Source organism: Sus scrofa, chromosome 15, assembly GCF_054392235.1.
Source record: "Sus scrofa isolate SSC_HxYL_T2T_F1_AM1 chromosome 15, Sscrofa_HxYL_maternal_Yorkshire_Landrace_v2.0, whole genome shotgun sequence".
NCBI classification, from domain to species: Eukaryota; Metazoa; Chordata; class Mammalia; order Artiodactyla; family Suidae; genus Sus; species Sus scrofa.
This window is the reverse complement of record NC_139397.1, coordinates 86,119,569-86,144,704: the sequence shown is the minus strand read 5'-3', so window position 1 is coordinate 86,144,704 and position 25,136 is coordinate 86,119,569. Positions and strand designations below refer to the sequence as shown.

The following is a 25,136-nucleotide window of genomic DNA, read 5'->3' as shown; positions in this document are numbered from 1 at the left end:
AATACTTCAACACAGTAAAGGCCATATATAACAAAGCCACAGCTAACATCATACTTAATGGTCAAAGATTGAAAGCATTTCCTCTAAGATCAGGAACAAGACAAAGATGCCCACTCTCACCATTATTCTTCAATATAGCACTGGACGTTCAAGAGAGAGAATCAGGCAATACAAAGATATAAAAGACAAAGAATAATTGTCTTTATTTGCAAATGGTTTGATCTTTCTTATAAAGAGAAAATCACAAAAATAAAACAACAAAGCTATTGGAAGTAAACTATGAATTCACTGAAGTTGCTGGATACCAAATCAACATAGAGAAATCGGTTGTGATTCTATACTCTAACAACAGACCATCTGAAAAAGGAAGAAAGAAAATAATGCCATTTACAATAGCATAGAAAACAATAGCATGCATACAAATAAATTTAGAAGAAATTAAGGAAGTAAGAAATCTGTATACTGAAAACCATATGACTTTAATGAAAGAAACTGAGAGAGACACAAACAAGTGAAAAGATTATTGTGTTCATAGCTTGGGATAGTTAATATTGTTAAAGTGTCCATACTACCTAAAGCCATCTATAGACACATCTGTGACCTACACTGAAGTTGCAGTAACCCACTGAACAAGGCCAGGGGTCAAACCTGCATCCTCGAGAACACTATGTAGGCTCTTAGACTGGCTGAGCCACAACAGAAACTCCAAGAGAGCTGAGGTTTTAAATTGGATAGTCAGAGTTGACATCATTTAGAAATGCCATTTAAATATAGACTTGAAGCAGGTGAGGGAGTTAATTATGCAAATATCTGAGGAAAAAGCATTACAGAAGATGAACCTCCTAAAAATGTGAGTGTGCCTTTAATATTCAAGAAACAGTAAAAGTGAATAAGGGAAAGAAAAATTGGAGATGAGGTCAGAGAAATAATAGAATAGAGACCAGATTCAACTGTGTCTTATTGGAAATTATAAGGTAGTTTTTACTCTGATAGCAATTGTTATTACTTATAGAATTTTGAGCTGAGATGTGGTATAATCTTTATATTGTCTGTTGTGTTAGAATAGATTGTAAAGAGAAGGGGTAGAAGAATAAAGTCCAGTGTGAAGAAACTAAAAAAAATCCAGGAGAGATTTGGTGATGGCTTGGACCAGGGTATGAGCAGTGTAGATGGCAGTCAGCTTCTGGATATATTCTGAAGATGAAATCAATAGGAATTCTTTAGAGACTCAATATGGGAGATGAGAGAAAGAGAATACTCAAAGATGATCCTCACTGGAGCTACCTCCATAAGAAGTAAGATAGTGAAGGTTGGGGATGCAGCAGGTTGGTCAGGGAGAGGGAAGTTCAGAAACTTTGCTTGGAGCATGTTAATTTGATTACTACTATATATCCAAATTAACATGTCAAATAAAAGGCTAGACACAAAAGTCTTTAGTTAAGCAGAAAACTGAAGGTAAACATTTGGAAGTCATGATTATTTACATGACATTTAAAGCCATGAGACTCAATGAATCATAAGAAAGTGGTGAGAAGAAAAGAGAATCAGGGACTGAATCAGGAATACTCCCAAATAATGAAGTTTGGAAAGGCAGAGTCAAAAGCAAAGCAGGAGTTCCTGTTGTGGCTCAGTGGTTGGTGAATCCGACTAGGAACCATGAGGTTGCGGGTTCGATCCCTGGCCTTGCTCGGTGGGTTAAGGATCTGGCATTGCCGTGAGCTGTGGTGTAGGTTGCAGACGCGGCTCGGATCCTGCATTGCTGTGGCTCTGGTGTAGGCCAGTGGCTACAGCTCTGATTGGACCCCTAGCCTGGGAACCTCCATATGCCATGGGAGTGGCCCTAGAAAAGGCAAAAAGACAAAAAAAAAAAAAAAAAAAATCAAAGCAACTAAGGAGTGAACAAAAAGACAAGAGAAGAACCAAGATCATGTGCTATCCCAGAATCCAAGGGAATGAACTGTATCAAGGGGAATATAATGATGTGCTACATCCAATATTGGTCAACTAAGACAAAGACAGAATGGATCACTGGATTTAACAGTGTGGTGGTTTTTGGATTCCTATCAAGAATTATTTTGGTAAAACGAAGGGAGTGAAAACTTGACTAAACTGGATTTAAAAAAGAATGGGAGGAGAAAAATAGGACACAGAATACAGTGAACATTTTTGATAAGTGTTTTTGAAAAGGAAGGAGAAAGAAATGGATAAGCAGTTGAAGACAGGAGAAAATAAATTTTTAAAATATAGGAGCAATAATAAAGTTCTTGCATGATGATACAGAAAGGAGCTAAAATTACTGATATAGGAGAGAGAGGGAAAAAATGCTGAAATGATAACTTGGTGTATGTAAGAGGGAATAGGATCTAGTGCACCAAAGCATGGATTATTTTAGGTGGAAGCAGTGATAGCTGACTTAAGGTAACAGGTGGGAAGTCAAATTAGGTGCGTATAAACTTGGTAGGGAGTGCATGTAGTGGTGAAAGTCTCGAAGGGAAAAATATCCTCTTATTGTTTTAATTTATTCAGCAATGTAGGAAACAGAGTTGTCGACTGAAAGTGAAGATGAAGTAGAGGTGTTGATGATTTGAGGGAAGAAGAGAGGGTATGAAATTCAAGTACAGGGAATTGGGACAAGTAGTGGTCTAGAGAATTGTGTTGTATGATTGGTGGGGAGTATCATGGGTGAACTTGAGGTTTGTGCTTGTGTCCTGCTACGTGGGGAAAGTATGGAGTTAGGGCAGAGTTGGATATATCTAGGATGGGGATTTTGCCAGACAATTAAAAAAAGAGAGAGAGGGAGTTTGTTAAGTGTGTGTGTAAAGGAGTGATTATTATAACTTACCATAGAATTTAATCAATTTATTAAAAGGAAAGAGGACATTAAGTGGAGGACAGTGAAATGTGGTAAGATCTATGGATTGGGGTCCTGACTTGGTTACAGGATTATTCAAATTTGGGTTCAAGATGAAATGAGCTAGAAAGATAAGATGGTACTGGATGCATGGGCAGGTCATACATATAGCAAAGGAGAAATTTAAGATAAAACTACTGCTTTTTTTCACTTCACAGTATTGATCATTTCCTTCACAGTCTTAATCATTTTTACACAGTATATAAAAGTCTAAAATTATTTTGATATATATGGAATACTTGCTACATAGATGTACCACAATTGATTAAATGTGTTCCTATTAGTGGATATTTAGGTCATTCCAGGTTTTTTGCTATTTACAAACATTGTTGTAATGAATACTGTGTGTGAGTATATCTATGAAATAGATTCCTAGAAGTTGAAATGTTGGATCAAAAGATCATCTTTTAACCAGGAGGAAAAGAGAAAGAAAAAGAGCCAGAGAAATCATCTGAAGAGATAATAGCCAAAAACCTCCCTAACATGGGAAAGGAATCACTCACTTGAACCCAGAAAAAACAACAAATACATAAAATAAACCCAAGGAGGAACATCCTGAGACACATATTAATCAAACTGACCAAAATTAAAGACAAAGAGAAAATACTTAAAGCAGATAGGGAAAAGAAACACATAACATACAAGGGAACCCCGATAAGAATATCAGGTGATTTTTCAGCAGAAACTCTGTAGGCCAGAAGGGAGCATGGCATGATATACTTAAAGTGATGAAAGGAAAAAACCGCCAACCAAGACTACTCTACCCAGCAAGGCTCTCGTTAAAATTTGAAGAAGAAATCAAAAGCTTTACAGGTGTTCCCATTCTGGCACAGCAAAAATGAATCTGACTAGGAACCATGAGGTTGTGGGTTCAATCCCTGGCCTCACTCAGTGGGTTAAGGATCTGGCGTTGCTGTGAGCTGTGGTATAGGTAGCATACTCGGCTCACATCTGGCATTGCTGTGGCAGTGGTGTAGGCCGGCAGCTATAACTCTGATTCGACCCCCAGCCTGGGAATCTTCATATGCCATGGGCCCTAAAAAGCAAAAAAAAAAAAAAAAAAAAAAAAAAAAAAAAGGCTTTACAGACAAGCAAAAGCTAAGAGAATTCAGCACCACTAAATCAACTTTACAACAAATATTAAAGGGACTTCTCTAGATGGAAAAGAAAAAGTGACAACTAGAAAAAAAATACTACAAATGACAAGGCTCACCAGTAAAGGCATGCATACAATAAAGGTAGGAAAACATCCACATGCAGATATGTTATCAAAATAGGAAATCATGGAAGCACAAAAGAAAGCCAAAGCAATCCGGAGAAAGAAAAATGGACCTGGAAGAATCAAGCTCTGTGGCTTCTCACTGTACTGCAAAGCTATAGTCATCAAAACAGTATGATACTGGCACAAAAACAGAAATATAGATCAGTGGAACAGGATAGGATACCCAGAATTAAAGCCATGCACCTATGGTCAACTAATCTGTAACGAAGGAGATAAGAATATACAATGGAGAAAAGACAATCCCTTCAATAAGGGGTGCTGGGAAAACTGGACAGCTACATGTAAAATAATGAAATTAGAACACTTCCTAACACCATACCCAAAAATAAACTCAAAATGGATTAAAGCCTAAATAAGATCAGATACTATCAAATTCTTAGCGGAAAATAGGCTGAACATTCTCTGACATAAACCACAGCAATATCTTCTCAGATCCACCTTCTAGAATTCTGACAATAAAACAAAAATAAACAAATAGGACCCAATTAAATTTAAAAGATTTTTCACAGCAAAGGAAACCCTAAACAAAAGGAAAAGGCAACCCACAGAATGGGAGAAAATATTTGCAAATGAAATGGCTGACAAGGGATTAATCAACACCTCCTGCAGCTCAATAACCCCCCAAAAAAACATTAAAAAATGGGCAGAAGATCTAAACAGACAATTCTCCAGAGAAGACATACAAATGGACAAAAAAATACATGAAAAGATGTTCAACATCCTAATTGTTAGAGAAGTGCAAATCAAAACTAGTATTAGGTACCATCTTACACCAGCCAGAATGGCCATCATCGAAGTCTACAAACAATAAATGCTGGAGAAGGTGTGGAGAAAAGAGAACCCTTTTACAATGTTGGGAATGTAAACTGGTACAACCATTATGGAAAACATTATGGAGATTCCCCAAAAAGCTAAAAATAGAATTACCATATGTTCCAGCAATCCCACTCCTGGGCATCTGTCCAGAGAAAACCATGACTCAAAAAGATACATGTACCCCAATGTTCACTGTAGCACTATATACAATAGCCAAGACTTGGAAGCAACCTAAGTGTCCATCAACAGAGGAGTGGATAAAGAAGATGCTGTATATACACACAATGGAATATTCTTTAGCCATAAAAAAAAAATTAAATAATGGCATTTGCAGCAACATGAATGGACCTAGAAATTATCATGCTAAGTGAAGGTAATCAGACAGTGAGACACAAACATCATAGGCTATCACTTATATGTGAAATCTAAAAAAAGGATACAATGAACTTGTTTACAGAACAGAAGCAGACTCATACACTTTGAAAAATTTATGGTTACCAAAGGAGACAGGTTGGTTGGGGGGGATGGACTGGGGGTTCACAATGTAAATGTTCTAATATTAGGTTGCTGTGATGCTTGTACAACTATAAATATAATAAAATTCATTGAATTGAAAAAAAGATCATCTTTTAAATGTTGGTAGAGGAGTTCCTATCATGGCTCAGTGATAACGAACCCAACTAGTATCCATGAGGACATGGGTTTGATCACTGACCCTGGTTAAGAATCTGGCATTGTTGTGACCTGTGGTGTAGGTTGCAGATGTGGCTCAGATTCCATGTTGCTGTGGCTGTGTCCTAGGTTGGCAGCTACAGCTTGGACTGGACCCACTGGGAACTTCCATGTGCTGTGGGTGTGGCCCTAAAAAAAGACAATAAATAAATAAATAAATAAATAAATAAATACTGTCAAGTTGTCTTCCAAAAAGTGCTTACTTCTTTACAGTCTTACTAACACTGAGTACTAGTAAAACTTTATAATCTCTATTAGTATAATAATGAGATTATTTATTACCAAGAATATTTTGAAAAAAGAAAAATAACAGGGGAGTCATTTTCATCAGATATTAAAATACATTTTAAAGTTTCATATTTTGGTAAAATTAAATAAATGGTCATTGATATGGAATCAAATGACCATAACAACACTCAAGAGTAGATATTGAAAACTAACATATAAATAACAATGGCTTTTTTTTTTTTTTTTTTTGCTGTGCTGGTGGCATGTGCAAGTTCCTGGGCCAGGTATCGAACCTGTGCCACAGCTGTAACCAGAGCCACAGCAGTGACAATGCTGGATCGTTAATGCACTGAGCCATGAGGCAACTCCAACAATGGCTTTTTTTTTAAAGATGAAAATTATATTACTCAAAAAATTGACATGGAACTACTGACTAGTCATTAATTTAAAAAGTAGGAATCTCATACACCATATTAAGTTTGATTTATCCCAGGGATTCAAGGATGGTCCAATACTCACGAATCAATCAATGTCATTCATTACATTAACATATTAAAAATTAAAGATCACAGGGTCATCTCAGTAGGTAAAGAAAATGCTTTTGACAAACTTCAACATCCATTTATGATAAACTCTCTCAACAAAGTAAGTATAATGGAACCATATCTCAACATAATAAAGGCCATATATAACAAGTCCACAGCTAATATCATACTCAAGTGTGAAAAGCTGAAAGCATTTCCCTCTGAGAGTAGGAAAAAAAAAAGATGTCCACTTTTATTCAATGCAGTATTTGAAGTCCTAGCCACAGCAACTAGACAAGAAAAAAAATGGAATCCAAATTTGAAAGGAAGAGGTAAAACTATCATTGTTTGCAGAAGACATAATACTATACATAGAAAATCCTAAAGATGCCATTGAAAAACTATTAGAACTCATTAATGAATTCAGTAACAGTTGCAGGATTAAAATTAATGTACAAAAATCTGTTGTGTTTCTATACACTAACAACAAACTATCAGAAAGATAAATTAAGAAAACAATCCAGTTACAATCACATCAAAAGAATAAAATATCTAGAAAATTAAGGAGATAAAAGTCCTATACTTGGGAAACTACTTAACGCTGATGAAAGAAACTGAAGACAACGCAAATAGATGGAAAGATATAATGGACTTGTGGATTGGAAAAATTAACATTGTTAAAATGATCACATTACCCAAAGCAAACTACAGATTCAATGCAATCCCTGTCAAACTACCAGTGTTATTTGTCACAGAACTAGAACAAATAATTTTAAAATTCACACAGAAACATAATAGATCCTGAATAGTCAAAACAATCTTGAGAAAGAATGAAGTTGGAGGTATTGTGTTCCCTGTTTTCAAACTATAATACTAAGCTACAGTCATCAAAACAGTATATTGCCCCCCAAACAGACACATAGATAAATGTAACAGAATTGAGAGGTAAGAAATGAATCTAGACTTACATGAGTGATTAATATATGAAAGCAGTCGAGTATATATAATGAGGGAAAAGACAGTTTCTTCAATAACAGTGTTGTGGAACCAGACAGCTACATGAGAAGAAATCAAACTGAACTACTCTCTCATATTATATAAGAAATAAACTCAAAATGGACTAAAGACTTAAATGTAACACCTGAAACCAGAAAACTTCTAGAAGAAACTGCAAGCAGTGTATTCTATGACACTGCTCTTTGCAATATTTTGAGGGGATATGTCTCCTCCAGCAAGGGAAACAAAAGCAAAATAGACAAATGAGACTTCATAAAACTAAAAAGCTTGGGCATAGTGAAGAAAGCTATCAATAAAACCAAAAAGGGAGTTTCCATTGTGGCACAGCATAAATGAATCTGACTAGTATCCATGAGGATGTGGGTTCAATCCCTGGCCTCACTCAGTAGGTCAGGGATCCAGCATTGCCATTAGCTATGGTGTAGGTCACAGATTTGGCTCGGATCCTGTGTTACTGTGGCTGTGCCTGTAGTTTAGGCCAGCAGCTGCAGCTCTGATTTGACCCCTAGCCTGGGAACTTCCATATGCTGTGGGCGTGGCCCTAAAAAGCAAAAAACAAAAACAAAACAAAACAACAACAAAACAAAAACCAAAAAAGGCCATGTACTGAATTAAAGATTTTTTTAAAATGGCATATTCAATAAAGGATTAAGAACTCATACAACTTAACATTAAGAAATAAATAACCCAATTAAAAAATTGGCAGAAGACTGGAATAGACATTTTTTTAAAGAAAACATATATGACCAAGAGGCACATGAAAAGGTGTTCAAAAATCACTCATCATCAGGGAAACACAAATCAAAACCACAGTAAGATATTACTTCATACCTGCCAGAATGGCTATTATCAAAAAGAAAACAAATATCAAGTGATGATGAGGATGTGGAGAAAAGGAAACCCTTGTGAATCATTGAGCCACTATAGAAAACAGTATGGCATTTCCTCAAATAGCTAAAAAATAAAACTACCATATGATCCACTAATTTCATTCCTGGGTATTTATCCAAAGAAAACAAATCCTAATTTGAAAAGATATATGCACCCCTATGTTCACTGTAGAATTATTCACAGTAGGCAAGATATGGAAGCAACCTAAGTGTCGATCAATAGTTGAATGGGTAAAGATTATGTGATATATATATATACACAGTGAGCTATTAAAAAAGAATAAAATCTTGCCATTTGCAAAAACATGGACAGACTTAGAGGGTAGTATATTTTGTGAAATAAGTCAGACAGAGAAGAATAAATACTTCACTTGTATGATTCACTTATAAGTGAATCGTTAAAAACAAAACTAACACTCATGACTAAATAGAAACAGTCATAGAGACAGAAAACAAACAGGTAGTTACCAGAGAGGGTGGGGGAAGGGAGAAATAGGTGATGGAGATTAAGAGGTAGAAACTTTCAGTTATAAAATAAATGAGTCATGTGTATGAATGTGCAGTGTGGGGAACATAATAGATAATTATGTAATATCTTTGTATGGTGACAGATGGTAACTAGATATCATGGTGATCATTTTGAAATGTATATAAATACTAAATCACTGTGTTGTGTACCAGGAACTAACATAGTGTTGTAGATCAATTCAAAACCAAGCAACAAAACAAAAAAACAAATTAATAGAAAGAGATCAGATTATGGTTACCAGTACCCAGGGTGGGGGTGGGATGGGGTGAGGGAGATTGGAAATTGGATAAAGGTAGTCAAAAGGTACAAACTTCCAGTTATAAGATAAATAAGTATAGATACTTGATGTATAACATGATAAATATAATTAACACAAGTTACATTATATATTGAAGTTAGAGTAAATCGTTAGAATTCTCATCACAAGGGAAAAAACTTTTTCTATTTCTTTAATTATGTATCTATATGAGATGATGGATGTTCAGTGAACTTGTGATAATCACTGCATGATGTATCAAGTCAAATTATTATGCTAAACACTAAACTTATATAGTGCTGTATGTTAACTATGTCTTAATAAGACTAAAGGAAAAAATAAACATTATGAGAGAAAAAATGTTGGATTCCTAGCACTAGACACTAGATAATAGACACTAGCCATAGACAGTAGACACTAGATAAGCTGAAACTTAAAAAATAAAACACCAAAGTGCTGAATATTTATATAACCTTAGGGCATGCAATCTTTCTAATTACTCAACTATGAGAGATCATAAAAAATTTTACAAAAAACAAACAAAGGAGTTCCCATCTTGGCACAGTGGAAATTAATCCGACTAGGAACCATGAAGTTGCTGGTTCAATCCCTGGCCTCACTCAGTGGGTTGAGGATCCAGCATTGCCATGAGTTATGTGGGTCGCAGACGAGGCTCAGATCTGGCATTGCTGTGGATGTGGCTGTGGCCAGCAGCTGTAGCTCCGATTAGACCCCTAGCCTGGGAACCTCCCTATGTCGCGGGGTGAGACCCTAAAAAGACAAAAAAAAAAAAAAAAAAAAGGCAAAAATTTTAACTTCACTATCAATTTAGCGAAGGGATTTTATTTTCAGCTACCAAATTTGAAGAAAAATTTAACACTTCAATCCAATATTGGCATGCTTACAAAGAAATTGGCATTTGTATGCAACGCTGATGGAAAATGTAAATCACATAATTTTTCTATGTGTCTATTACATGTATAGAACCTCAAACATGAATATGCTTTAATCAAGAAATTCATGATCTAGAAATTTATCGTAAGAATACAGTAAAAATGTACATAAAAATTTAGCTAATATACAGTTTGTTGAGATATTTTTTATGATGGAATATTGAAAAAAAATCCAAATGCTCAACAACAGGATTTTTGCCAAAGAAAATTTGGTGTGGTTACTTGATAGAAAAATATGCAGCCATAAAAATGACTGCATATAAGAACAAATAAAATATAAAGCAGTTTTTTAAAAAGTGAGTATAGCATGAGCACATTTTTATCAAAGAACTAACCAACTGGCTAGGAAACAAATATATTTGTGGTAAAATATGTAGGAATAAACGATGTGTCTTTTTGTTTCTTGGTGTGTGTTTTCTAAATGGACTCTAATGAACATATATTGGCTTTTTGGTAAATTCAAATTGGTTTAAATTTAATGGGAGGTATAAATGGACATTGCAGTTCAGTACGCATATTGAAGCCATACTCAGAAATTGAAATTGTGCAATTAGTGCAGCACGGATAGTTTTAAGGAACTAACCTCAAGTCTTTCTCAGACTTAGGACAGCTCATGAAATGGGGATTTTTCCTGAAGGCTTCTTTCACCTTCACTGAGTATGCTACAGAAAAATTTAACCTGGATCTTTCACCTTTAGCCCCATGACTATTTGTTTTATACTGCTTCTACTCAAGGAGACATGTTTTTTTTTTAAATCTATATTGGAATTTTCAATGCAATTATCCTTTCAAATATCAAATTCCCCCCATTATCCCAATGATCTCTTTCTAGAACATCTGTTTGATGTTTCTGAGTCTCTTAATTCTACTTACCTTTTTTTTTTTTTTTTTTTTAAATCAAGAATGCGGGGAGTTCCCTTCGTGGCACAGCGGAAATGAATCCGACTAGGATCCATGAAGATGTGAGTTCAATCTCTGGCCTCGTTCAGTGGGTTAAGGATCTGGCGTTGCCGTGAGCTGTGGTGCAGGTTGAAGACACAGCTCGGATCCTGCGTTGCTGTGGCTGTGGTGTAGGCTGGCAGCTACAGCTCCAATTAGACCCCTAGCCTGGGAACCTCCATATGCTGCAGCTGCAGCCCTATAAAGCAAAAACAAAACAAAACAAAACACACCAAGAATGCAACTGATGCATCCTGAATAAATCCTCATATCAATCTACAAATTATTTTTTTATTTTTTATTTTTTGGTCTTTTTTATGGCTGCACGTGTGGCATATGGAGGTTCCCAGGCTAGGAGTCTAATCCAAGCTACACCTGCCAGCCTACGCCACAGCCATAGCAATGCCAGATCCAAGCCACGTCTGTGAACTACACCACAGCTTGTGGTAACGCCAGATCCTCAACCCACTGAGTGAGGCCGGGGATCAAACAAACGTGCAACCTCATGGTTCCTGGTCGGATTCATTTCTGCTGCGCCATGATGGGAACTCCAATCTACAAATCTTTAATTCTTATTTCAGCTCTATCTAACCTGTTAAATCCATTCACTGTTTTAAATGCAAATTCTTGTAATTTTTATTTATAAATTTATATTTGATGTCTTTTCTTTCAAAATATGCCTATTTTAGAGTTCCCATTGTGACTCAGTGGATTAAGGAACGCAACATAGTGTACATGGGGACGCAGGTTCAATCCCTGGCCTTGCTCAGTGGGTATTGCCGAAAGCTGTGGCTTAGGTTGCAGATGTGGCTCAGATCCAGCTCTGCTGTGGCTGGCCAGCAGCTTCAGCTCTGATCTGACCTCTAGCCTTGGAACATCCATATGCTGTAGGTGCAGTCCTAAAAAGAAAAACAAAATAAAACAAAATGAAATATGTCTATTTTCTCCCTAGTGGTCTAGTGGTTAGGAGTCAGTGCTCTCAAAATATACCTATTTTTATTTAATAGTATTTTATATTACATAATACTTTTATAATTTTAAATGTGTTTATTTATATCTTTTCTCAGATTATTTTATTATCTCAAGTTCCTGAGATACCAGTTCCATAAAATCAAGTTTAAGTCTAAGCATTTCTTTTTTTTTTTTTTTTTTTTTTTGTCTTTTTTGTCTTTTGTCTTTTTTTGTTGTTGTTGTTGCTATTTCTTGGGCCGCTCCCGCGGCATATGGAGGTTCCCAGGCTAGGGGTCAAATCGGAGCTGTAGCCACCGGCCTACGCCAGAGCCACAGCAACGCTGGATCCGAGCCGCGCCTGCAACCTACACCACAGCTCACGGCAACGCCGGATCGTTAACCCACTGAGCAAGGGCAGGGACCGAATCCGCAACCTCATGGTTCCTAGTCGGATTCGTTAACCACTGCGCCACGACGGGAACTCCAAGTCTAAGCATTTCTCTGGCACATCTTAGCTACCTGATAATTTCTGGGACACCACAGTTGCTCAATCTATAGGACACACAGAAAAGGAGGAAAATACCCTAGTTGGTAATGCTGGGTTGATAAAGAAATGATCACAATTGCCTCCTGACTGGCTTCCATCATGTCTTAGATATTTCAACTTTTGATATGTTATCCACAGATGAGAGATAATGTCAGTCTTCTCTTAAAAATTTTTTGTTCCATGACTTTCCAACTGATCCACTATCCTTATAAAAGTCTAAAAGGAAATTGATTGTTCCATTATTACTCTCCCATGCATATCTTCCAACACAAGATGTGGCATGGTATAATTATGCAATCACATAATTGCATATTTATTTGCTAATACCACTGAGACATTCTCATGCCGGGAGCATATTTTGATGCCAACTGATACTAGATACCAATATAAGACAATCATTCCAAACTGAAATAATAATTCAAACAATTCAAAACACTTCTGGAGGATGGTTGCTTCCTAAGACCATTTTATTCCAGTGCAAAATTATTTTTTTAGCAAGTAGAAACAAAAAGTTAACAAATAATATATTTACTTACTCTCGAAAATCTTTTAAGATATTCTGATAGTTAAAATATATTTAGTTAGCCTTGATTCTTAAACCATTACTCAGAAATTTCCACAAGTAATGAAAGATCCTTACATGATAGAAATGTTTACTTTTTCAATTATTAATGTAGTTAGTAATTATATTTTCTTCCAAATAAAACTTTCTCTAAACCCAACCCATGAATTTCTCTAAACCCAAATCCAATCTGCAGAGATTACACTAATGTGCAAATATTATATAGAAGTAAGTGAACGGTATTTACTTCTGAGTTTCACTATGATTTCACTTCATGTTCATGATGCAGACTATTTTTTCTCACATGGAAATAATATTTCAGGGAGTTCCCATCAATGTTCAGTGGTAAGGAACCCAACTAGTATTCACGAGCATGTGGGTTTGATTCCTGGCCTCATTCAGTGGGTTGAGGATCTAGTGTTGCCATGAGCTGTGGTGTAGGCTGCAGACGTGGCTTTAATCTGAGTGCAGCTGTGGCTGTGGTTTAGGCCCCAGAGGCTGCAGCTCCAATTTGAAACCTAGCTGGGGAATTTCCATATGCCGTGGGTGTGGCCCTAAAAAGAAGATAAATGACAACAATAATATTTCAGTAGGCACTATTATGTAGCCAATGATATTCATCATTATCATTGACATGTATATAAAATTCTAACTCAAAATCAAATATAGTATAAAAATTATATTTTTATGATTAAAAGCTTATTTGCCTTCATTGGAAGTTTGACCTTTCTTCTTTTTTGAATCCTAAAGCAAGACATTTCTCCAACATAGCAATTTTTTTGGTAAGTCTGACTTTTATTATATTTAAACATTAGAGAAGATCATATTAAACCTGCATTCTAGATTTAACAGACATGTGAAGTAGCTATAGGCAAAATCCACAGTATTTTAAAATGCAAAATATATAATAAAATTGCTTGAATTATTTTCCAAATTGGTTCCCTTTGAGATACCATCATCAGTACTTAATGCACTCTGAGAAAAATCCGTTAATAATTTATAGAGCAAAAGGTGATACAAGTGGGAAAGGCAGTGTTTTTTTATTGAGAGCATCTGAAAGTGATCTGAAGTTGACATTAAAAAGTATGACCTGACAGTCTCCCAAAGCAATAGAAATTAGAGCAAAAATAAACCCATGGGAACTAATCAAACTGAAAAGCTTTTGCACAGCAAAGGAAACCCAAAAGAAAACAAAAAGACAACTTACAGAATGGGAGAAAATAGTTTCAAATGATGCAACTGACAAGGGCTTAATCTCTAGAATATATAAACAACTTATACAACCCAACAGCAAAAAAGCCAATCAATCAATGGAAAAATGGGCAAAAGACCTGAACAGACATTTCTCCAAAGAAGATATACAGATGGCCAGCAAACACATGAAAAAATGCTCAACATCGCTGATTATAAGAGAAATGCACATCAAAACTACCATGAGATGCCACCTCACACCAGTCAGAATGGCCATCATTAATAAATCCACAAATAACAAGTGCTGGAGGGGCTGTGGAGAAAAGGGAACCCTCCTGCACTGTTGGTGGAAATGTAAACTGGTACAGCCACTATGGAGAACAGTTTGGAGATACCTTAGAAGTCTATACATAGAACTTCCATATGACCCTGCAATCCCACTCTTGGGCATCTATCCGGACAAAACTCTACTTAAAAGAGACACATGCACCCGCATGTTCATTGCAGCACTATTCACAATAGCCAGGACATGGAAACAACCCAAATGTCCATCGACAGATGATTGGATTCGGAAGAGGTGGTATATATACACAATGGAATACTACTCAGCCATAAAAAAGAATGACATAATGCCATTTGCAGCAACATGGATGGAACTAGAGAATCTCATCCTGAGTGAAATGAGCCAGAAAGACAAAGACAAATTCCATATGATATCACTTATAACTGGAATCTAATATCCAGCACAAATGAACATCTTCTCAGAAAAGAAAATCATGGACTTGGAGAAAAGACCTGTGGCTGCCTGATGGGAGTGGGAGGGAGAGGGAGGGATCGGGAGCTTGGGCTTATCGGACACAATTTAGAATAGATTTACAAGGAGATCCTGCTGAATAGCATTGAGAACTTTGTCTAGATACTCATGTTGCAACAGAACAAAGGGTGGGGAAAAAAAATGTAATTGTAATGTATACATGTAAGGATAACTTGTTCCCCTTGCTGTACAGTGGGAAACAAACAAACAAACAAACACAAAAAAGTATGACCTGAAAAAAAAAGTATGACCTTCGTTAGAAAAGTTTTTTTCAATAGAAATTTTAGAAGACCTTGATGTTTGCTTAAAGCAAAAATCTGAAAAATATTATTCTAAGGCCTGCCTGTATTTCTAATGACACTATAAAATTGTAACTTTATAAAATAATTATTTTTCAAAGGAAATTAACAGCAAAACCAAAGATAGAATTTAATCCCTTGAAAGTACTCAGCTGAGAAGTGATGACCTAGTGTAACTGAGCAGGATGCTATGGGGCCTTCCCAGGACAGACCCCTCCTCCTTGACCATGTCCTCTATCTGTCTCTTGTCTGTAGAAAAACTTCAGCCAAATAATACATTTAATAAGAGAAGTGAGAAAATACAGAAAGAAATAAAATAGTCAAATAAGACAAAATAATAATAGTTTAGCCATTAAACAAAATCAAGCCCCTTTAGTTCCTCTTCGAAGGCTGTAGATAATATTCTGAGCCATACCATTTGAGCTGTTTTGCAGACACTGAAACTCCCATTGGGTGGAAGAAGTATACTGACTACAAGCACACAGACCTCTGACGGGTTGGAACCAGAAGGACTAGGTGACCAGAGATTTATGGCTCAGATAACAAGCAAGACAAGACGGATACTTAGACCCTCATGATCAAGACAATCATTCCTAAAAAGAGAAGATAAATCCCTCACTGGCAGGTAACCCTTTCCTCTTTTCCCTAAATAATCTCTAAGCAAAACCTGGGGAGTTGGGGACTTTTTTCTTTTATTTTTTTTTTGACTTTCAATTGACTAGGTTTAGATTTTTTTTGTTTCTTTTTTTTAAATGATTTTCATTTTTTTCTATCATAGATGGTTTACAGTGATCTGTCAATTTTCTACTGTACAGCAAAGTGACCCAGTTACATATACATATACACATTCTTTTTCTCATATTAGCCTTCATCATGCTCCATCAGAAGCAACAAGTTATAGTTCCCAGTGCTATACAGCAGGATCTCGTTGCTTGTCCATTCCAAAGGCAATAGTTTGCATCTATTAATCCTGGATCCCCAGTCCATCCCTCACCCTCTCCCTTGGCAACCACAAGTCTGTTCTCCAAGGGGGACTTTGTTTCTTGAGACTAGAGTCCACCTTCTTTCCTGAATTGATAGCTTCCTCAATAAAGTTAATCTTTCTTCTTCCCCAATACTTGTCTCTCAGTATTGGATTCTTAATGGACCAGCCAAACCCGAGTATGGTACACTAGGTTTGCCACTGCATAGTCTTCCTCAGAAGCTCAGAACCTCTAGTGCCAAGCATTCTCCATGACAATGCATGTTAATGGATTTCAACTTGAATTAATGTTTCCATTTCAAATCATCAATGATACCATCCAGGCCCCACAAAGTGCTCATGCTGCTGGTCAGGAAAAGATGGAGACAAATGAACATCAAGTTCCGAAATGAACAAGGGTGAAGAGTTCCACAGCTGACAATAATAACCCACATTTTTTAGAACAAAAAAAAAAAAAAAGCAAACACAAAAATCTAAATTCTACCTTAATATTTTAATAACTGCAAATTTGAGGCTAAAGATAATGCTCATTTATAAAGCTTAGAAGCTAAATGAGGTAGTGATGAGGATATCTAGGGACGAACTCTGAAAGAAGAGGACAAGAGGGAAGAAGAGGACACTCAGGGGCAAAGGTAAAATTTGCGTTATGATGTTGTCCAACATCAGCCTTGAGGAAAGGTAAGTCATCTGAGTTTGCACTGCCACAGAAAAGCCTATTTCTATTCTCACTGTGACCTGTCAGGCTCAACATACAACCCAATAGAGTCAGATCTTGAAACAAAGAAGTAATATTCTTTCCAAGCAATTCTAAACTAAAGTGAGAAAGTGGCTATTTCAGAGGTTTCAGTGGGAAAGATGGGCTTCTTCATCATGCCTGTGCCTTCTTCAAGGCTTCACATTCTCGGCCCATGGCATGTAAGAGTGAGGAGGATGCCTAGAAAGAAGGGCTCAAGGATAGATGTGAGAGGATTCTGGAACTGTTAGGAGAAAGGGAAAAAGAAAGTATTTCTGATAGGAAGCTTCATAAAGGAGGTTAGTTTACATAAGGGAAGGACATTTGTAATTAAATTGACTTTTTTGTCTCTTTACACATACCCTAGTGAAAGTACTAATGAAACTAAGGGAGGAAAAGGCAAAAGCTTGCGTATTTAATTAAGATGCTGGCCAACCAGTCTTCACTAATCAAACTGAATATGTATAATAGATATGTGTTGGTTTAATCTCATGCAAGTTTAAAATAGAACCTTTTTTTTTACAGGTCATTCTGAATAAGAAATACATAATTGAAGTACATACAATAAGCTTAATGGGAAATAGCGTTATTAGTTTCCAAATCAAGAAATAATGTGATTAAAATATGCTCCACTGCAAAGTGTTTTTCTACTAAGGATTATTTCTTCCAGAAAGTCCATATGCTGCAAATAGCCTTTTCTGAGGAGCCAAGTGATTTAAATAGAAGAGATATTTTATCTCACAAAGATGTAGTTTCTAGGAACAGGGCACCTACTTTCCTTTTATCATCTTCTACCCCTTCTGGTCTAAAAGTCTTGAATCTTTCCTCTCTTGCCTCTTACAGGACTTTATTTATTTTTCTTCTTTTTTCACTTTCTTCCAACCAACTTTATATCCATACTCTATGAGGGGACTAAGGTTTCTCTAATCTTATATAAAATTGAAATTCCCTGAATAGGACCCTATTCCTCAAGAATTTTTTTTTAAAGGTATCTCTTTCCTTTTACTGAAAAATGTCCTAAAATCTAAAATTACTCTTCAGCTTTCTCATTTTCCATTTAGTCTTTAGTCCAAGCCCATGTCTCTGCAAATCTACCAAACCTCCTCTCTTAAAATTTACCCACAACCTAATAATAACAAAGTCTCTCAGCTCCTACCCTATTCTCTTATTAACCACTTTATGGATTTGCTGTTGACAGTCATTTTAGCTGCTTTGTCTCCTAGGAAATTTTTATTATTCCAATTCTCCCATTACTTTTCCACAATCAATTAATATCTTTCTAAACTTGCTTTATTCTACCTAATCTTAAAGTCATATCCCAGTCATCTTCATTCCACTTTTATTCTCTATTAATGTTTATTTATTTGTGATGTAATTTTTGACACAGCTTAATACACATACATATATTCAGCTTTACTTTCTAAACTGATCTTTGGATATAAATTTTTCACTTTCTTCCAGAATATGTCTATATGAGAATATTTATTAGTATGTCAAGGGCATAATATCGAAAGCCAAGTTCATTATCCTTAATTTTATTGTCCAGGGGAAAAATACGATACTCTAAGGCTTCAATTAGATTGCATTATTTACTATTCTCTGTAATTTCCCTGTATAATGTCCAATAGTTCACTATTTCTTTGTATTTGCATGCCTAACCTTTGTGCCTGCAATGGACAACTTTGTATTTTTATTTATTTATACCCAACTCACTCTTAAAGATACAATTTAACTATCATTTCCCCTTAAAGTCATTTTCTCTAGGCTCTGGGTTCCTTCCTCATAGAGAGAAAGTGTGACCATTGGCTTATTCTGAATCTTAGGATGTAACACAGTGCTTGGCACTGGGTAGGTGATCATATACCTGTCCCATTCACTTTCTCATCTTTCTTCATTCTTTATTTTGATGTTTATAATATTTAGGGCTATATAGTACTATCTGAACATGCACATTTCCATGAACATGAACTCCATGAAGTAAACTATGCACCTTGTTTACGTCTTAATTCCTACTACAGACAGTTCTTGGTATGTGTGTGGTACTCCATAAAAACTGTGTATAGAAAGTGACACATTTTAAGCTCCTTTTTTCCCCTTAAGATGCTACAGAAGTAGCACTCAGACTGTGCTTAGGAGATGAAAAAAGGAAGGACAGGGCATAAGATGTTCTTTAGAGGTCAATAAACTATATGTACAGTCTGTTCTACTAGGTAGGAGGAATAGAGTTGTGACCATCCATATCAGGGCCGCAGGGTACAGTAAATTACCTCATCAAATGGAGCAAGGAGAATACTAAGAAACGGAATTCCGACAGTTGTTTTAGTTCTTGGATGCCTTGTCAAGAGCCCTCAGAAAACTGAACATTGTATATAATATGGCATTGAGTAACATATACACTGAAAGAAACTAAAAATGTACCCAGACATACAGATAGACAGACAGACAGACAGACAGATAGACACACACACACACACACACACACACAAAGCCAATATCTACACACCTGGTATGTGCCATTTGGTTATGTTCACACTAGAAGTAAACTGTGTAACTGCTTTGAGAGACTGCAAATTGTCAATCAGTATTCTAATAGTGCCTCTGATTCTAATAATGTGGTTCTGGGAATTTCACGCAACCTCTCAGTAACAATTATTTTTCTTTAAATAATGAGATAAATAAATGCTAAAATATATAGGTTCCTAAAAAATTTTCATGTATATAGAATCATTTGGAACTTGAATCTCTTTATAGATCCCACATGTCAAAAGAATGAATTTTTTTTCCTCAGTGGTTCAAACAATTCTGTAAAATCATTCTCCATATCTTTCACAACCTGTGACACAGCACAACTACCACTTTAGGGGAAAATGATGAGTAAGATAGAAACATCCTGATATACCTCCCCACCCGCCACCTTCATCACAGTATCACACACACACGCACAAACACACACAAACACACGGTGCTCTTTTGCAAACAGAAGGAATGAGATATTTTTTAAAAATCTCACAAAAATAATTTTTAAATATTTTAAAATTTCATTATAAATTAATCTGATGATCAGGACTTTTAAATGCAGGATTTCTGCATTGCTTTCTTCCTGCTACTTCGATAATAATAAAAAGAGAATTTAGGGGAAAACATGAGAAGCAGCAGAAAAGCAAGGCTGTTGCATGCAATTTCTAGCTCCTGAGTCATTCCACTCTTTAGCACAGATAACGTCACATGACCAAAAATAATTTTAAATGTGAGCATCTTACACAATATCAACTATTTTAAATAGCTACAGTCCTATCATCACAAATCCACCACAATGTAAGAAAAATCCATTTTCTCAGCAATTAATTTGTTTTCAATTTACTCCTCACATTCCTACTGGAGGAGGGGACAGGGTCTGTTCTATCATTCCAAGTCCATTAAACACATCACATAAATCTTCCATTCATCTGGGAGAAATGACTAACATTTTTCCTAAAATGTGGGGGGGGAGAGCATAAATAATCTTTATCATAATTCCTGCCAGAAATTGTTCAGAAGGCCTTTGGGCTAGGATGTTGGCGTGCCTCAGAGGCTGCTATCAAGCTCAGCCTTGGGCTTTGGCAAAGCCACTGCCATGTTAATCTGCTTCATTACATTTCTACAATTTGTTCACATTAAGGAGCAGTGTTTCCCTTGCGAAAGGAAGATCCATCCTTCACTTTGAAAGCTTTACCTTCAAAAGATACATGAATAGAGCCACAGATGGCTAAAGGCCAGAAAGCCCAAGAAATATTAAAATACAGAATGTCAGAGTCAGAGCTCATTTCAGTCTAGAAAGATTTAAAGATGCAGAACAGCTAGAATTACAGCTTTTGAATCATTTAGATCCTAATCCAAGCTCGCAAAGCACACATTTTAAACGTTATCATTAACATAGATAACAATTCATTGATAGACCAAAGATAGAATCATGGTGGCTTACCTGGAATAAAGAGAACTGTAAGTCATAGCTCAGAATCCACATATGTATATATTCTGCAATGCAGTTATTCAGAATTGCGACCAGAGCAGAAAGTAAAATCTCACATGTGCTTCATTTTCACTGAAGAATAAAAAACAAGAAAGAATGACTGCAGCATCCTCTGTGCTTCTGCCTTAGCTTTCTGTTCTGACACTCACTCGTTGGTACCCACTGTCTGTTAGAAAGCAGCGTGCTAAACTGAAAAATAAATAAATAAATAAATAAATAAAGGCAGCCGCTTAGATGACAGCTCCATCTCCTGGCCAAAAGTGGAATTATTTTCATCAAAAATCCTTTGACAAAGCCACATCTAGCAAGTTTGAAATGGTTATAGCCCATAATTCCACTGTATTTAAAACCAGCTACCTTAATTAATTGTAAAGTAAACATTTAATAAGCATTAGAGTATCAATTTCTAAAATTAGTAATCCTACTTTTGGAATTGTGTTAAATTTACTTAATTGTATTTAAACCAAATGGAACCGTGTCACAGTAAAAACTTACTACTTACCTTAAGAATTCATTTACTATCTGCAAAAATAATGTGTGCCTCCTACAAAATAATTTTATTTTATTTTATTTTATCTTTTTGCCATTTCTTGGGCCACCTCCTGCGGCATATGGAAGTTCCCAGGCTAGGGGTCGAATCGGAGCTGTAGCTGCCAGCCTACACCAGAGCCACAGCAACATGGGATCTGAGCTGCGTCTGCAACCTACACCACAGCTCACGGCAACACTGGGTCCTCAACCCACTGAGCAAGGCCAGGGATCGAACCCGCAACCTCATGGTTCCTAGTTGGATTCGTTAACCACTGAGCCATGACAGGAACTCCAAAATAATTTTAGATGTCAAATTTATCTTCATTGAACATCTCTTTGTGGAGATGTATAAGTTTTTGCTATTAGAGAAATACTGCATTATGCTGTTGTTATTAATATTATTCGGGGGGATGCTGAAGAATTAAAGTTAACGTAGGACAATGAAATTAATAAAAGACAAACCAGAAAATCTTTAGTCAATTCAGCTTTTTAAGATGTTTCAAAACACACATATATCAAAAATTACATGATATAAGAAATTTGTCACTGTAGTATGATATAGTGTGTAGTTACATCTTATTAGAAGGGTAAGAGAAAAAATAAATTATTGTGAGGATGCATTTAGCAAATAATGTCAGTTACACTGAGCATATTATGTGCTCGATATGTATACATTTATTTTTTCCATGGTTAATTGTGAAGCCCTGGTTAATTTTTAAATCTTGAAATAAAAATATAGGTTGTCCTTATTCCACTTTTTCACAATACCATTTAAATTTAGAGACAAGGTATGAACTAAAGTTCTCCTTCCTAGTCTTTTGATAGTCCAGTTTCTTTTGCTGCTACTGCAAAAAAAAAAACAAAAACAAAAAAACCAAAAAAACAAAAAAACCCTCTGTGACGCTGTCCGCGGTGCTGAAAACCAATTCCACAACTCAAAGGTTCTAGGTATTAAACTTGTCTGAAGTGCTATCTTTGCAATATCTGATATAAATTTTATGTTTAAAAGTTCTATATAATCCATAGCAAGTGAAAATATCTAGGATACAAATATCTAAGTAATATTTTATGCACAGCATATTAACCAGAAGCCATTATGCAGATGAAATCTATTCAATAAAAACATGATTATCAGTCACTCTTTTTGGATCCTTCATATATTTCATACTATTCTTGATGGGGTTATATAATACAGATTGTTCCACATTATTTCCCCCATTGACTATATGAAGATACTTAAGCCTACTCTTCAGTAACTTGTTCAGGGTTAATAAGCAAGTAAAAAGAACAAATCTGATTCTCTAAAATTTACCTTACTCCTATTTCTACAATATCATTAAGATATATTCATATGATTTTTAAAATTAAATTAGTATTGCAGATCTAATTATTTAAACATGTATACTTCACTATTTTACCTCATCAGTTTCCTGCAAACACAGGATACTGTTAAAAACTCTCAGGCACATAAATTATGATAACTTCTCTTAAATTTTTCAGCAAAGCACCCCTAATTTCCAAAAAGATTGAACTCATAAAATCAGAACCTGATATGCCACAACATAAAATATCACTGAAGCCTCAATTATTTTTAAAATGGTGGAAACTTTATAACTTATATAACATTTAAATATTTTTCTTAGAACATTAATTATTTCCCACTATTTTGAGTATAAATTTTACCCTTTAGGAAGATGTGTCTAACTTATCTTTGGATTTTTTGAACCTCCAGACATGCTACCATAGCCTCTTGGTGACACAATATCCTAGTTTGAGGACCATGAGATTATGTGACACAAAATCAATTTATCTCAGAAAAGAATTACCCAAAACTTCTTTTCATGTATCACTTTCTAGCATATTATCTCAGTTTTGACTAATCACAAAACTAGGAGTTCAATGTTAATAAGTGATACTTTTTAAAAGTTAAAAAATATATTTGCATTCTTCATTTTTTTTTTGCACTTTTTTTTTTTTTTCCCTAGGGCTGCTTCTGCGGCAAATGGAGGTTCCAAGGCTAGGGGTCTAATTGGAGCTGCAGCCACCGGCCTATGCCAGAGCCACAGCAATGTGGGATCTGAGCTGCATCTGCGACCTACACCACAGCTCATGGCAGCACTGGATCCTCAACCCACTGAGCAAGGCCAGGGATCGAACCCGCAACCTCATGGTTCCTAGTTGGATTCGTTAACCACTGCGCCACAACGGGAATTCCAGCATACTTCATTTTTATCATGCTCTGTAAAAATCACTATGGTGAATTTTAACTATTGTCACAATTCTTTTCACCTCCTCGTATTCATGTGTTTTGCAACGTGAGTGCCACTAAGAGATGGAAACTATTTTTTCATCCTGGACTGACCTCAATTTGGCAATAAAATCTAATGAAAGTGATATTGTTCTAGTCTAGTCCTCAAATTTTCTTGCCTGCTTTTGCTTCCTCTCTTGGTGACCTCTCTGCCCACCATATGAACAAGCCTGGGTCTGTCTAGTGGAAGACATGAGACTATGTGGAGCAGAGACATTTCCCATCTATGAATGTCTAAGAACAGCAAGTCCCAATCTTACCTGGAAGCTGATGCAAGTGAATGAGCAAATCCAGCTAAGATAAGCTGAGTCTAGCCAGGATCAGCTGAATCGAATACCAAGAACTTCTAACTATATGTTTGTTTGCATTAGATCCAGTTTTTTCATGTTCAATCCAGTGGTTCATTTGTAATCATAGTATTAAAAATCATTTGAAATATTTACTTACTTTCTTCTTCTTAAAATACCTTCTTTCCTTGACTTTGACACCATCCTATAGTCAAGTTTTTCCATACATGGCTGCTTCTTCTCAATGTCCTTTGCTGGCTTTTCCCTCCTTTGAACACTGACATGCTCCCAAAAACAATCTTTGATAACTCCCAAATTATGTTCTAGCTTGACCCTCTCTCCTGAACTCCTGACTTAGTATATTCAAAGGTCATTCATCATTTTCATGCCCTATTTATTTAACATGTCTAAAATAATCTTCTCCATCTCTAGTTAATAGTAATTCCATCTTTTCAATTACTTAGGCCAAAACTTTGTCATTTTTGATTCTTGCCTTCATACTCCACATCTTGTCAGTCTGTGAGTACTATTAACTTCAAAACAGAATCTAACTTACTACTTCACTAGTTTATCTTGGCATAAGCTAGTATCCTTTCTAATTGGTATTTTTGCAGTTCTTCACTAGTTTCTTTCTCTACTTCTTCTTTTGACTTTGCTACAAAACAGCAACTACAGTAATCCTGTTAAACTGTAAGTCACATAATGAACTATTCTCAAATTTTTTCAGTGGTGACCCATCTCCCTCAGAATAAAGCCAAAGACTGTCTAAATGTTTACAACATTCTGAATAATCTGGACCTCTTGAGTTCTCTGATTTATTTTCCAGTTACCCTTGCTTTCACTCA

General features: G+C 35.9%; 2 protein-coding genes across 10 annotated transcripts in view; one reads left to right on the top strand and one right to left on the bottom strand.

Annotated features, from left to right (window-relative positions):
• Positions 1-21,329, bottom strand: part of SCN2A (sodium voltage-gated channel alpha subunit 2) — a 134,448-nt gene extending 113,119 nt beyond the window's left edge. For all 9 annotated transcript variants that reach the window (XM_084999284.1, XM_084999282.1, XM_084999285.1 and 6 more), the window contains exon 1: positions 21,118-21,329. Coding sequence is in view for 2 of the 9 variants with exons in the window: in XM_084999290.1 (XP_084855416.1) it covers positions 21,118-21,143 (26 nt within the window). In the remaining 7 variants the exon portion in view is untranslated. The remainder of the gene's footprint in view (positions 1-21,117) is intronic.
• The window catches only part of TTC21B (tetratricopeptide repeat domain 21B), an 875,896-nt gene that overhangs the window by 626,102 nt on the left and 224,658 nt on the right, over positions 1-25,136 (top strand). The window lies entirely within an intron of this gene.